This window comes from Protobothrops mucrosquamatus, unplaced genomic scaffold, assembly GCF_001527695.2.
Source record: "Protobothrops mucrosquamatus isolate PMUCROS unplaced genomic scaffold, P.Mucros_1.0 scaffold3378, whole genome shotgun sequence".
In the NCBI taxonomy this organism is placed as follows: domain Eukaryota; kingdom Metazoa; phylum Chordata; class Lepidosauria; order Squamata; family Viperidae; genus Protobothrops; species Protobothrops mucrosquamatus.
Genome location: NW_015389361.1, coordinates 80,390 through 96,044, shown reverse-complemented (window position 1 = coordinate 96,044; position 15,655 = coordinate 80,390). Strand labels below are relative to the sequence as shown.

Below are 15,655 nucleotides of genomic sequence, written 5' to 3'. Positions count from 1 at the left end.
TTGGCACTTCGGCTGGCAGGAACGTCACCTCTTTCTCAAATTCCTCTGGGAAAACAGAACCTTTGACCTGGTTGGCTGTCTTTCTGGACGTGGAAGGGCTCAGCTGACCTGAGGGCAAGTGATACAATGCGTAACACACTCAGGACAGACAAACAATTTCTCTCTGGTTTCATCACCTTGATGGGTCTGGGGAGTGGAATGGAATAAGAACACGGAATGGAATAGAACACGGAATGGAATAGAATGCAGAATAGAATTAGAATTAGAATAGAACAGTACAATGGAATGGAATACAATAGAACAGCAGTAGAATAGAATGCAATATGGAATAGAATAGAATTAGAATTAGAATATAGAATAGAATAGAACAGAATACAATAGAATGGAATGGAATGGAATAGAATAGAATAGAATAGTTGGACAGGACTTTGGAGGTCTTTTAGTCCAACTCCCTGCTCAGGCAGGAGAATCTATACCATTTCAGACAAATGGTTGTCCAGTCTCTTCTTAAAAACCTCCAGTGTTGAAGCACCCACAACTTCTGGTGGCAACTTCTGTTCCAGCTGGTTAATTGTTCTCATGGTCAGAAAATTCCTCCTTAGTTCCAGGTTGCTTCTCTCCTTGATCGGTAATAATAACAACAACAACAACAACAACAACAACAATAAAGTTGGAAGGGACCTTGGAGGTCATCTAGTCCAACCCCCTGCTCAGGCAGGAAACCCTATACCATTCCAGACAAATGGCTGTCCAGTCTCTTCTTAAAAACTTCCAGTGTTGGAGCATTCACCCCTTCTGGAGGCAGGTTGTTCCACTGGTTAATTGTTCTCACTGTCAGGAAGTTTCTCCTTAGTTCTAGGTTGCTTCTCTCCTTGATCAGTTTCCATCCATTGCTTCTTCTCCTGCCTTCAGGCGCCTTGGAGAATAGCTTGACTCCCTCTTCTTTGGGGCAGCCCCTGAGATACTGGAAGACTGCTATCATGTCCCCCCTCGTCCTTCTCATCATTAAACTGGACATGCCCAATTCCAGCAGCCGTTCCTTATATGCTTTAGCCTCCAGTCCCCTGATCCTCTTTGTTGCTCTTCTCTGGACTCTTTCTAGAGTCTCAGCATCTTTTTTACATCGTGGTGACCAAAACTGGATGCAGTATTCCAAGTGTGGCCTTACTAAGGCCTTGTAAAGTGGTATTAACACTTCACGTGATCTTGATTCTATCCCTCTGTTGATGCAGCCTAGCCCTGTGTTGGCCTTTTTGGCAGCTGCAGCACACAGCTGGCTCATATTTAAGGGATGGTCCACTAGGACTCCGAGATCCCTCTCACAGTTGCTACTATTGAGCAAGGTACCCCCTATACTATATCTGTACATTTGGTTTTTCTTGCCTAAATGTAGAACCTTATTTTTTTCACCATTGAAAAAAGTAAGGTTCTACATTTAGGCAAGAAAAACCACCACTGCTTCTTGTCCTGCCCTCGGGTGCCGTAGGGCAGCGTTCCTCCACCGTGGCAGCTTTCAGACTTCAACTCCCAGAATTCCCCAGGCATCAGGGGGCTGTGTTTACTCTTAAGCATCCCATGAAATCGGGGGTTCTCAACGGTAGCCCCAGAATTCCCCAGCCAGCCTGGGGCTAACGACTAATGAATGGGTTCAAGCTGATTCGTCTTGTGCAACCCACGTGCTGATCTGATCGTTTGGAAAGAAACCTTAGTTGATTTCGCCTGGGGAGACTTTTTTTTTCCTGGCAGAAGATGACTCAAGGGACCCCCTTAGCTGGGTTTGGCTGTTCTCTTGGGAATTGGGGAGGTGGGCACAGAAGTAATTCCACCAGGGGAACCTTAAGCAGTTTTTCTTCCGCTCCTTGGGGCTTGCCGGGATGACTCCCGTATCTCTCCGTTTTATTTCGGTCTGTTTGTGTTGGCATTTTCCATAGCTGACATAACTGCCGGTCACCTTGACTGGACCCTTGTTTGCGATCTAAAGGGACATAAATGGCTCGGGTTCAAATTTTAACTGCTGGTCTCTGACAGGAGGCCACCTGAAGAGACAAGAAGCATTTGAAATGTGGATTGACAGGCGGCTGTTACGTAGAAGCTGGGTCGACAAGATATCAGAAATGAGGAGGGGATCAGCCGCCTGGGAAAGCCCAGGAAAACCATCAAAACAATTAAAAAACAAAAATTAGAATATTTCGGACAGGTGATGCGACACCCAGAAAAACACGGCATGCTACATTGAATCCTCCAGGGAAAGATCGAAGGCAAACGAGGTCCAGGCAGAAGAAGAACATCGTGGCTTCAAAATCTAAGGGACTAGTTTGGATAAAACTCAGCAGCACTTTTTCGTGCGGCTGCTGACAAAAACAGGATCCCCAACATGATCGCCAACGTCCGATAATGGATAGGGCACAACAAGAAGAAGAAGTGGGCCCTGAAACCTTAGTGGAGCTTCCACGATCCAAGGCAGTCTAGCTGAAAATTCTACTTGCTTGGCTCTGGGGGACCCAATTAACTTTTTTTTTTTTTTTAAAAAAAATTAGTTACACATTAAATGTCTTCCTCAAACAGCGAGCAAGTTTTAAGCTGGCGGTGCAATTCCTGCAAATAGGCTGCTAAGAATTTCTCTCTTCCGCAGAGCAAAACCTACAAGAAGGTCTTGTGGTCCAAGCAGGCTGGAAATTCCCACACACACCCCTTCCTTTTTTTTCTCAAGTAAAAACCCCGACACTTGCAAATTCTCTCGGGCTCGTTTTGCCGGGCCTCAATTACTTTTCTTAGCAAAAATAGAAGTTATTTCTAATTAAGCCAAGCGGAAATTGTGTACGTGTTTTCCTCTGCCGGAAGCCGATTGAAATAAGTTGGGGGAGGGAGGTTGTGGGTCCATTTGGGGTTGAGGGACGATGGGCTGAGGACACGTCACCCGTGGTCAGGCGTGACCTCAAATGGGGGTGCAGGCTTCGCAGAAAGGTGTGTGGGGGGGTCTTGAGAAGGCCAGCTGCTTGACCTGATCTGAGAAGAGGAAATGGATGAGCCTTCCCTTTTTTTTCTGTGCCTCTCCCTCCCCAGTTTCAACAATGGAGAAATCCAGATGTCAGAAATTCATAAGCAAAAAAACTTTTAGGCTACAGAGTTACAGGTGTTTTTTTTTTCCTTTCCCACACAAAAACAAGTGGACTGGTTTTTTGAATATTTGCAATTTCTGGAGTACTTCAAAGCTCTATAATAATAATAATAATAATAATAATAATAATAATAATAATAATAATAATAATAATAATAATAATAATAATAATAAAGTTGGACCTTGGAGGTCATCTAGTCCAACCCCCTGCTCAGGCAGGAAATCTTCTACCGTTTCAGACAAAGGGCTGTCCAGTCTCTTCTTCAAAACTTCCAGTGTTGGAGCATTCACCGCTTCTGGAGGCAGGTTGTTCCACTGGTTAATTGTTCTCACTGTCAGAAAGTTTCTCATTAATTCCAGGTTGCTTCTCTCCTTGATGAGTTTCCACCCGTTGCTTCTTGTCCTGCCTTCAGGTGCTTTGGAGAATAGCTTGACTCCCTCTTCTTTGGGGCAGCCCCTGAGATACTGGAACACTGCTATCCTGTCCCCCCCCCCTCATCCTTCTCTTCATTAAACTAGACAGACCCAATTCCAGCAGCCTTTCCTTATATGTTTTAGCCTCCAGTCCCCTAATCATCTTTGTTGCTCTTCTCTGGACTCTTTCTAGAGTCTCAACATCTTTTTTACATCGTGGGGACCAAAACTGGATGCAGGATTCCAAGTGTGGCCTTACCTAGGCCTTGTAAAGATGGATCTTCTTGTCCAAAAAATGAAATTCAGTGTGGAGAAAAGCCAGGTTTTACACTTAGGCAGGAAAAACCAAAGGTACAAGTACAGATGAAACTTGGCTCAGAAACAGCAACTGTGAGAGGGACCTTGGAGTCCTTAGTGGACGATCCCTTAAACGTGAGCCAGCCGTGTGCGGCAGCAGCCAAAAGAAGCTAACACAATCCTGGGTTGTATAAACAGAGGCATAGAATCAAGATCACATGAAATTCTAGTACTGCTTTATAACGCCTTAATAAGACCACATGTAGAATACTGCTTCCAGTTGTGTTCACCATATTATAAAAAAGATGTTGAGACTCTAGAAAGAGTGCAGAGAAGAGCAACAGAGATGATTAAGGGACTGGAGGCTAAAACACATGAAGAATGGTTGCAAGAATTGCTTCTATCTAGTCTAGCAAAAAGAGGAGTAGGGGGGACATGATAGCCGTGTTCCAGTATCTCAGGGGCTGCCCCAAAGAAGAGGGAGTCAAGCTATTCCCCAAAGCGCCTGAAGGCAGGACAAGAAGCAACGCATGGAAACTAATCAAGGAGAGAAGCAACCTAGAACTAAGGAGAAACTTCCTGACAGTGAGAACAATTAACCAGTGGAACAACCTGCCTCCAGAAGCGGTGAATGCTCCAACACTGGAAGTTTTAAAGAAGAGACTGGACAGCCATTTGTCCGAAATGGTATAGGGTTTCCTGCCTGAGCAGGGGGTTGGATTAGATGACCTCCAAGGTCCAACTTTTTTATTATTATTATTATTATTATTATTATTATTATTATTATTATTATTATTATTATTATTATTATTATTATTATTATTATTATTATTATACCTCCGAGGTCCCTTCTAACTCTGTGATTTTGGTATTCCGACGATGGACTAAAGTCCCTGCTGGACGGCAAGCATCATGAAGGGATTTTCCATTCAGAGGCTTCAGGAATGGGAAGAGCGGGGAGGGCAGGTCAACTTGTCATTTATTTTAAGAAGGACACTTAAGGGGGGAACCTTAAGGGTCATCTAGTCCAGCCTTTGCCAACTATCTTGCGACTGCGGAGCTGGGGGAGGACGGGATTACAAGCCTCGCCCGTCAGGTACCACTTTGCAAAAGCAACCGAGTTCCGTCTAGAAAGGGTGAATATTTAGAACTTTACTTCCTTTTCCTCTTCCTGTGGCTGTGGGGCTTCCCGCACACCCGGCAGCGAGACGCTGACGCTAAGACGCTGCCTCTTTGAATGTCTCAATCCAGGAGAAGACCTTTTGGCGCTTTCAAGTGCTTAGAGACGGTCGAAGGGTCTCGTTTCCACGCCAGGCTCGGCCAAGATGGCAGCCGCCACCGCCGTAGTGACCGGATCCCTCCCGGTGGGACCAGCAACACCGCTCTTCTCCGAACCGACCGACGTCTCGCTCAGCGACATTTCGGTGGCCACCTCTTCGCCCAGGTGGGTGAACGCTTGTTCTTTTTTCTGGAGGGGGGGGGAGACCGGTGCTTCCTGTCTGCCCCCTCCCACCCGCCCAAGGGGGAGACACGTCTTTACTGTGGGGGGTTTGGGGCATTATTATTGGGTGGGTGTGTGTCCGGATGGAATTTTATTCCCTGCATCAGGAACCTGCTAAGTGGAGATTTGGTAAAACAAGGTTGAAGTTGTTTTGAACTGACCATCCTGGTTTGTTTTTTTTAAAGTTTTTTTATTTATAACACAGTTAAAACAAAAATGGACATGACGTAACATTCCGGTATACGTATTTCTAACAGTTTGTTCCTCTTTATACATATAGTTCTTAATCTCTATATATACATATTTTTCTATATAATACAATACCTAGTTTATTTCTCTATATACCAACATTCAGTTATATATATTTCTATCTTAACACTAGCTTTATAACCCGAACAGTCCCCCTTGATCCACACCAATAATAAAATTTGTCCCAGATTTCAAAATAATCTGACTCTGTCTTGTCCTTCATTTCCATTGTGAGCCTGTCCATATCGGCACACGATAACATTTTGTATAAGATCTCTTATTCTGTTGGAGTTTCTTTATTCCTCCAATTTTGTGCATACGCCAATCTAGCAGCTGTGAAAATGTGTAACATCAGGTAGAATATCCCTTCATCGTATTTTTGTGTAGTTATGCCTAATAGGAAGAGTTCTGGTTTTAGCTCTATCTCTATCATTAATATTTCTTCCAGCCATTTTTTTTTATCTTATTCCAAAAATCTCAAGCTGTTGAGCACTCCCACCACATATGGTAATAGGTCCCTATTGCCAATTTACATTTCCAACATATGGATGAAAAAATTGGACCCATTTTAGCTAACCTTGTGAATGGGAGGTGCCATCCATAGAACATTTTGTAGAGATTTTCTTTGTAGGAGGTGGCCAGAGTGAGCTTCCTATTTCTTACCCATAATTCTTGCCAGATGTGCAGATCAAAGTTGAGATCAAGATCCCTACTCCACGTTAACATGGTTTCTTTTACCTGTTCCTCATACATTGGCTGGTCTAACAGATAATGATATAGTTTTTTTAATCATTTTATCCTCAGTTCCTAATAATATTTTGTCCGGCCCTGTCGGCTCTATTTTTATGCCTAGCTCTTTTTTTTATCTTTCCAATATCTTGCCTGTAATTGAAAATATGCCCACCATTCTAATTCTATCCCTTCGTCTTGAAGAATTTTCCTGGATTTCAATTCCCCTTTCTCGTCTAGTACGTTTTTATATGTTATAATTTTCCCTAGTTGTATAAACATCCTGGTTTTTCTATCGTGGCTTGCTCAAACCATGCTTCACCCTACATGGGTCAGGCACGAACGACCAGACCCGCACGGGGTGGAGTTCAAAGCACAAATACTCCTCGCCTTGCAACAGTTTGTTTAGTGACTGAAGTTACTAGAAAAAAGAGATTGATGGCCATTTCTCCCACTTAACGACCGTTGCAGCGTCCCCACGGTCAGGCGGTCGAAAATTCAGTCAGCTTGGCAACTGACTCGTATTTATGACGGTCGCAGGCGTCCCAGAAGGTCACGTGATCCCCTTTTGCCACGTTTTCCTGGCCAGCCACGTCCGTGGGGAAAAGTCAGATTCGCTTAAGGACCGCGGGAAGAAAGTTCGTGAAATGGGGGCAAAACTCTCGCTTAGTAACAGAAGTGTTGGGCTCAATTTTGGTTGTAACTAGAGGACTTACCTGTACAGGTAGTCATCAGTGCAAGAAGGGAGTGGGGCTTGCGGAGAGGAGGAGGAGGATTATGGGGGATGCTCAATGCTCCCTCAGCTTAGTGTTTTCTTCCAGACGTTTCATGACCCAACTGGGGAACGTCATCAGTGCCAGAAGGGAGGGGGGTTTGTGGAGAGGAGGAGGAGGAGGAGGAGGAGGAGGGAGGAAGAAGAGAAGGGAAGGAGGGAGAAAGGGAAGAAGGAGGAAGGACTGTGGGGTCCTTGGTGCTCTCTGAGCTTGGTGATTTCCTTGCAGACGTTTCATGGCCCAACTAAAGAATGTCATCAGTGCTACAAGGGAGTGGGGTTTGCAGAGAAGAGGAAGAAGAGAAGGAAGAGGAGGAAGGCTGTAGAGTCCTTGGTGCTCTTTTTTCTTCCAGATGTTTCATGGCCCAAGTAGGGAACCTCATGAGTGCTAGAAGGGAGGGGGGCTGTGGAGAGGAGGAGGAGGAGGAGAGAAAGAACAGAAAGTGGAGAGGAAGAAGAGGCGGAGGGGGAAGAGAAAGAGAAGAGGAGGGGGAGGTATAGGAGGACCGTGAGGTCCTCGGGGGTCTCCGAGCTGGGTTGGTTTCCTTGCAGACGTTTCATGACCCAACTAAGGAACGTCATCAGTGCCAGAAGGGAGGGTGGGGTTGGCTCTCCCTTTAGATACTAGCAGGTTGCCCTGTCAGCATTGGTGGGAGTGTAGTGTTGTTGTTTTTTCCCACCCTTGGTTATTGTTTGTCTGTTTGTCTGGGATTAATCCCCGCTTATCCGAGATGATCTTTCCTTTGAGTCCTTGGCTGATTGATTGCCTGCCTTTCATTGCCCAACTAGATAACCCAATCGGTGCTGGAGGGGAAGGAGCCAGCAATCTTCATTTGCATCTCTAACCATCCTCGGCCCGTTTTTGGTTGCCCCACATCTGCCCCACCTTTCACGAAATATCTCTGGCGTCCCCTCCTCGCTCTTTGACACACGGATTTCAAAAGCTCGTAAAATGGGGCAGAATTCACACGGGCCAGAATTCACACGGCTGCCTCTCTCGCTTAGCGATGGAAAATGTCGGCTCAATTGTAATTGCAAAATTACAATCCTCAATTGTAATGAGGATCCTCAGTAAGGCTGGATTGGGGCTCCCGGTGCTCAAGGGTGGACTTTGGGAACTGGGGGGGGGGGAGACACGGGTGGCCTTAGCAGCCCATCTCTGGGGGGAGCGAGGAGGGTCCTGGTGTAACCTTGGAAAGGCTGATGCTGATACCAGCTGAAGAACAGCCAACAGGTATTCTTTGGTGCCTCCCCTCAGCTTGGCAGGCAGGTGGGCAGCACCTCAAGGGACGCCAGGTGGGGTGCAGAAAAAGTCCACTTGGACACGAGACACCCTCCTTTATTCCAGCAAGCAAAGGGCGGGGGGGGGGGAGCTAAATGTCTCTGGAGATTCTCCGTCATCCAAGTCATAGTTATCCCAAGGGTGCTTTTTTCAGGAGGCCACTGGACTTTCTGGTTTTTCTTTGAAGACGTTTCGCTTCTCATCCCAGAAGCTTCTTCGGCTCTGACTGGATGGTGCGGAAGGGAAGGATTTATACTCCTTGCAGACTGCTGGTCATTTGCATTTCTTTTAGAGGGTCGTTGAGGCCACTTGGAGGTTTGACTATGTGTCCTCGGGGTCACCTGAGCGGTGCAAATGGGGGTGTGGAAGCCTTCTTGGAACTGCTGAAAGGACTGTTTTGTGGACTTGGAGGTAGATGGTGTCGTATTCCCTCCCCTGCTCCAAGTGGCCTCAATGGCTCCAAAAGAAGGCAAATGACCGGCTGTCTGCAAGGAGTATAAATCCTTCCATTTCTCCACCATCCAGGCAGAGCTGAAGAAGCTTCTTGGATAAGAAGTGAAATGTCTTCAAACAAGGTCCAGTTGCTTCATGAAAAACCATCCTTGGGAAAGGGGGGGGCTGTTTCCAGGTTGGGCAATTTAATGCACCCCATGCCAGCTGCCCCTTCTCCCCCCCCCCATGGGTGCCTTGGCAGAAATGCTGGGCATTGGAGGAACCACACTCCAGCATCAGGGACACTCACTCTGTGTGTGTGTGTGTGTGTGTGTGTGTGTGTTTGTAACTTTCTGCTTTTGCTCCATCTGCTCAAAGCAAGGGGTCTCCCTGGCTGGCTTTGTGGCTGACCCTGACAAGACAAGAGGGGTCCAATGCTGGCTGTTCTCCCTCCGTCCTTCCCTCCCTGTTTACGGTCCAGGAAAAGGTGCTTTGCCAAGGGAGGCGGGCCCGGTTGGCAGAGTCGTGGGAAAGCAAGGGCAGGATTTGGGCACGGTTACCCCACAGCTCCGCGCGTTCCAGCTGGCTCCGTTGGACTTGCCGGTGGTTTGTGGCTTTTCGTAAGAGAGCTGCGAGGGTTTACTAATAAAGGCTGGGGTGTGGCAGCCGAGGTGGCCAGCCCTGTAATTTGGGATAACGGCCTCCGGTGACAATCCAGTGGCAAACCCAGCATTTGTGGCTTGCGAATTGCAGGGTGTGGCTCGGCGGGGAGGACCTGGCGAAACGTACGAAGAGGGATCTGCACAGTTATCCGTGGTAGCCAGCTAGTCTCCGTGGGTCGTGACGTGGCACACCTGGCACACCCAGGCCCTTGCCCAGCCATGTCTTCTTTCGCACATTCCTGCTCCATGCCAGGGTCAAGACAACTGCGAGACCCATGATGATGATGATAATAATAATAATAATAATAATAATAATAATAATAATAATAATAATAATAATGGTAAAGTTGGAAGGGACCTTGGAGGTCATCTAGTCCAACCCCCTGCTCAGGCAGGAAACCCCTATGCCATTTCAGACAAATGGCTGTCCAGTCTCTTCTTAAAAACTTCCAGTGTTGGAGCATTCACCGCTTCTGGAGGCAGGTGGTTCCACTAGTTAATTGTTCTGTCAGGAAGTTTCTCCTTAGTTCTAGGTTGCTTCTCTCCTTGGTTAGTTTCCACCCGTTGCTTCTTGTCCTGCCTTCAGGCGCTTTGGAGAATAGCTTGACTCCCTCTTCTTTGGGGCAGCCCCTGAGATACTGGGAAACTGCTATCATGTCCCCCCTCGTCCTTCTGGCTAGAGATGATCCAATGCTTCTTTCAGAAGGGGAGGGGGTGGGTGTCGGGCATTCCTCCCTACCTCAGTTTCCCTTTGGCGTCCCAGACAGAACCCAAAGACTTGGAGAAGTGTCTCCTTTAAGGCACGTTTGCCCATTTCCTTCTCTGTCCTACCCTGGAGGGGTTAAAACCGGTCTCTCTGGGGGAACAGGCCAAGCGAGTAGCCAAAGGGCCAAGGCATTGGCTCGCCTTCCTTTTCAGATCTTTTTAAGATCCGTGCGGAACCACTGGGCAAATAAAACACTTGGGTGTCGGGATTATGCCTGACCAAGCTAGGCAGGGAGGAGTTAAATCTCTGGACCAGAAGTGGTCCAGATAAAGCCCGGTTCAACTCCTGGAATACCTGCATCCAGTTTTGTTCACCACATTACAAAAAAAGATGTTGAGACTTTGGAAAAAGTGCAGAGAAGAGCAACTAAGAGGATCAAAGGAGACTGGAGACTAAAACCTACGAAGAACGACTAACATACAAGGAACGGCTGCTGGAATTGGGTCTGTCTAGTTTAACGAAGAGAAGGACCAGGTGGGACAGGATAGCAGCCTTCCAGTATCTCAGGGGCTGCCCCAAAGAAGAGGAAGTCAGGCTATTCTCCAAGGCGCCGGAAGGCAGGACGAGAAGCAACGGATGGAAACTGATCCAGGAGAGAAGCAACCTAGAACTAAGGAGAAACTTCCTGACAGTGAGAACAATTAACCAGTGGAACCACCTGCCTCCAGAAGCGGTGAATGCTCCAACACTGGAAGCTTTTAAAAAGAGACTGGACAGCCATTTGTCTGAAATGGTGTAGGGTTCCTGCCTGAGCATGGGGTTGGACCAGATGACCTCCAAGGTCCCTTCCAACTTTATCATCATCATCATCATCATCATCATCATCATCATCATCATCATCAATCATCATCATCATCATCATCATCATCATCATCATCATCATCATTATTATTATTATTATTATTATTATTATTATTATTATTATTGGAGAGAAGCAACCTAGAACTAAAGAAATTTCCTGACAGTGAGAACCAGAAACCAGTGGAACAACTTGCGGTCAGAAGTTGTGAATGCTCCAATACTAGAGGTTTTTAGGAAGAGACTGGACAGCCGTTTGTCCGAAATGGTACAGGGTTTCCTGCCCGAGCAGGGGGTTGGACCAGATGACCTCCAAGGTCCCTTCCAACTTTATTATTATTATTATTATTATTATTATTATTATTATTATTATTATTATTATTAGAAAAGGGAGGAAGGAGAGAGATGGGAGGGAGGGAGAAAAGGAAGGGAAAAGGAGAAAGGGAGGGAGGAAAGCTGGATCTGAACGGTCTCCGAAGCGGCGTGATTTCAGTGGGCCCGGCGATTTTGGGGGGAACTCGCCCCCGGGAGCCTTGAAGAAGCCGCGAATGCCGCATTGACGTGGTCGCCGGAAGGGGTCCCGAAGAAGCGGGTTTGGAAACGGGGTCCCTTGCCCACGGTAGAACCGGGCCCGCTCGGCTGCTTCCTGCTTTGCCAGCTGTCGCCCAGCCCGCCCTCTCCCCGGCAGGGGCAGAACCCCTGGCCCTGGCGTCGCGGGGTGAGGTCACAAGCAGCCCTTCCGGAACCCTGGGGCTGGCAGAAGCGGCAGCCCCTCGCCGCAGGGGGCAGCCTCCTGCCTGGAGGCAGGGAGCTGGTACCCTTTTGGGGACCAGGGGGCTCTCCGGAAGACCCCCTCCTCACAGCCCCCACCAAGCCCAACCCTAAAAGATGCCACAGGACAAGGGGGGCGCAATTGGGCAACCTGCCGTGGGAGAGGAATAACTAAGCAGGGGCCAGGTGTGTCCCGCGGGGGGGGCGGATTGCGTTTGCGTGGCGGATGTAGAAGCCTGGCTGCCACTGGCTCAGTCCAGAGAGGGCAGAAAGGGGGGCTCGTGTGTGTGTGTGTGTGTGTAGGGGTGTCAGGAGGGACAAGGGGGAGGGGGCAAGGGGGACAGTGGCTTGCCTTAGGGCAGGGGTAGGCAACCTCGGCTCTTTTAGGACTCGTGGACTTCAACTCCCAGAATTCCTGAGCCAGCCAGTATGGCTGGCTCAGGAATTCTGGGAGTTGAAGTCCACGAGTCTTAAAAGAGCCAAGGTTGCCTACCCCTGCCTTAGGGGGCAGAATTCTCCCCTGGCATCTGGGTCAGGACCCACCAGACCCCGAGGCCTCATTCCCGAGTCTCTACTCCAAGTCAGAAGATTGCGAGACGGCCCTGGTGGAGGAACCAAGTTGGAAGGGGCCTCGGAGGCCATCTAATCCAACCCCCTTCTCAAGCTGGAGACCCTATGCCATTCCAGACAAGTGGCCGTCCAGTCTCTTCTTTGAAAAGCCTCCAGCGATGGAGCGCCCGCGACCTCCGGAGGCAAGCGGCTCCACTGATTCATTAGCAGAGTGACAGTGTGGGAAGGGACCTCGGAGGTCTTCTAGTCCAACCCCCCCCTCTGCCCAGGCACGAAACCTTATCCCACTCCAGACAAATGGAGATCTCTTCTTAAAAACATCCAGTGATGAAGCGCCCACAGCCTCTGAAGGAGAACCGTCCGCTGATTTATTGTTTCCACTTTTGGGGGTGCCCCTCTGCACACACACCCCCAAAATAGCCTGCTCACAAGGGCTCTGCCCCAGTCCTGGCTGGATCCTGAGCAGGCCGTCCGGAGAGGCCTTATCCCAGTTTGGAGACACGGGGTCCTGAAGAGCGAGGGGTGTCAACGGTGCTAACATCGGATGTTCTCGCTTTGACAATATATGAAGATGCAGCCATTTTCTCTTTAACCTGTGTGTTACTTTTAGAGCTGGAATTAGATGATGCTGGGGGGGGGAAGGGGGAAGAATGTGCATGGGGATTAGTTGGACATAACAACATCGCAGTAGAGTATTCTTCAAGGTTGTTTGAAATGAGAGACGCTAAGGAATGGCGGGTCATGGAACTGGAGGGAAGGTCTGCATTTCAAACTAGTTGGAGAATGTGATTTATGACTTGTTAATTGGAGGAGGGAATTGTGCTTTGAGACTGCGTGTTTAGGGGAGGGAAATTCAGATTTTGGCTTCGACCAGGTACGTGCCGATGCCATGCTGCTCGATTAAAGATTCCTTAAGGTAAACAATGCCTCCAAGTTCTTTGAAGAGTAACATCTGTCGGAACCATGATGGGGATTCTGCCATTTGGGAGGGAGGAAATTAAGCTGGGAACTCAGCACAGACTCACCCCGGGGACGCAGGGAGAAATCCCAATTTCCTTTGGCTCCTGGAGGACAAACAGTCTGACTTCCTCTCTCTGATTTCCCTGCAGCCCTAAGAAGCAGCCACCCGTCCAGGAGCCGGACGCCGAGATGTCGAAAGGTAGGAAAAGGGGGGAAGGGAGACCACCAGGAGATCCAGGCATACCCGGCAGGCACGGTTTAGCACTAGGGTGTCTCGGCCTCAGCCGCTTTTAGTCGCAGTAAGCACAGGCAGTCCTCGACGTACGGCCACAATGGAGCCCAGAATGTTTGTCGCTAAGCGAGACATTGGCTAAGTTAGCTTTGCCCCATTTTACGACTTTTCTCGCCACAGTGTTCGGTAAGTGGCCACGGCCGTTGTTCAGTTAGTAACACGGGGGCCGTGGGAACCTGGCTCCCCCACTGATTTTGCTTTGCGGAAGGTCGGAAAAAAGGGGGGGGTCACCCAATCCCAGGACTCTGTGACCGTCATAAACATGAGTCAGTCGCCAAGTGCGTCTCAGTTTGGATCATGTGGCCGTGGGAGTGGGTGGGAATGCCGCAACGGTTGTGTGAAAAACAGTCATAAGTCGCTTTTTTTCATTGCCGGTGTAACTTTGAACGGTCACTAAACGAACCGTTGTAAGTCAAGGACCGCTTGGAAAGGGGACGAAACACTTGGGAAGAAGGGAGGGAAGCTGTCGGGCTGGGACTGAGGCCCCCCTACTTAATTTAGCAGACCGAGGGTCCCGTGCCGACTGGGGGGGCTGTGGGAATTGAGGCTGGGCTGCGTTCAGTCACCCCCAGACTACTTTTGTGGTGGAGCAAAGCTGCCTTCGGGGCTCCGTCTGCAAGCGCTTTTTCCTTCTGCACCATGAGGACTGGCGCCTTGCCGTTCCATTTTGAGGGAAAGGGCCATTGCTCGACACAGCCGATGGACTTTTTAGCTGGAAGGCCCCCTCCAGGCTCCCTCCCCAGGAAGGCAGCGGGAGGCGGGAAATTAGAACATGGAACGTACAGGTAGTCCTCGACTTAACGTTTTGTTTAGTGACCAAAGTTACAACGGCGGTAAAAAAAAAAAAGCGACTTATGACCGTTTCCCACACTTCACGACCGTGGCCGCATTCCCCCCCCCACGGTCACGTGATCAAAATTCAGACGCTTGGCAACTGACTCCTATTTACGACGGTCGCGGCATCCCGGGGGAAGGGGTCACGTGATCCCCTTCTGCCACGCAAAGTCAGCGGGAAAACCCGATTCGCTTAACCGCGTCACTAATTTAGCAACTGTAGTGATTCGCTTCACGACGGTGGCAAGAGAGGCTGTAAACGGGGACAAAATCCGCTTAGCCCCTGAAATTGGGGGCTCCGTTGCTGAGCGAGGACTGGCCTGTGACGGGGTGTGCGTGGGAAGGAACCGCTCCGGAAGCCGGGAAGCCCTTTCCCCTCTCTTCCGACCGTCAGTGCAAGGAGAGGGCCTTCTTCCCGCTCCCCTCCAGGGCCGGGGGCCGGGGCTCTGTGGACCACCAAGCGCGACGGAGAGGTCAAGCTGCGGCTGGACGAGAGCGGCATCGGCGCCGAGGACCCCATCACCGTCCACGATCTCTTCCTGGCCTCCGTGGAGAAGTACGGCGACTTCCCGGCGCTCTCTTGGAAGAAGAAGGGCCGCTGGTCCCAGCTGACCTTCCGGCAGTACTACGGGGAGTGCCGCAAGACCGCGAAGAGCTTCCTCAAGGTCTGGGGGGGGACAGAATTGGGGAGGGGAGGGGGGTATCCACACCGCGGCGCTTTCAGTTCACAACAGCCGAGGGAGGGAGGGAGGGCAGGTGGCTGCAGCGTGGCACCAAAGGTGGCCGGCTTTGGGGCTGGGGAGGGGGCTCGCAGCGGGTGCTCTGAGGAGGGGCGGCGGCGAGGGGGAGCCCCCGGGGAGGGGTCCGGCTGACGTCTCTGCCCTCCTCCCACAGCTGGGCCTGGCGCGGTTCAACAGCGTGTGCATCCTGGGCTTCAACTCGCTGGAGTGGTTCCTGGCCGACATCGGCGCCATCTTTGCTGGGTAAGGGGCAGGAAACCCCCCCCCGGCCTCCCCTCTGGGAAAAGGAAGGAAAGGGGGGGCGGTCCCCACCTGGAGAGGTTTTCCTGACTTGCCCAAAGCCGAGGGTTCGAACGCAGCCCCGTCTTCCCTCCCTCCCTCCCTTGCTGCTCTCCCCTTTTAGGTTTTGGGTCCGTGCGAAGGGGAGGGGTCTCGGCCCCAGTCCCTTCGAAGGGGAGCCTCCCTTCC

The 15,655-nt window shown here is 49.9% G+C and overlaps 1 protein-coding gene across 1 annotated transcript in view; it reads left to right on the top strand.

Moving 5' to 3' along the window:
- The first annotated feature begins 5,146 nt into the window (after positions 1-5,146).
- LOC107297556 (long-chain-fatty-acid--CoA ligase ACSBG2-like) overlaps positions 5,147-15,655 on the top strand; it is a 31,611-nt gene continuing 21,102 nt past the window's right edge. The window contains exons 1-4 of the mRNA XM_015826917.1: positions 5,147-5,273; positions 13,471-13,520; positions 14,877-15,112; positions 15,342-15,430. Coding sequence (XP_015682403.1) covers positions 5,155-5,273; positions 13,471-13,520; positions 14,877-15,112; positions 15,342-15,430 — 494 coding nt within the window. The 5' untranslated portion in view covers positions 5,147-5,154. The remainder of the gene's footprint in view (positions 5,274-13,470; positions 13,521-14,876; positions 15,113-15,341; positions 15,431-15,655) is intronic.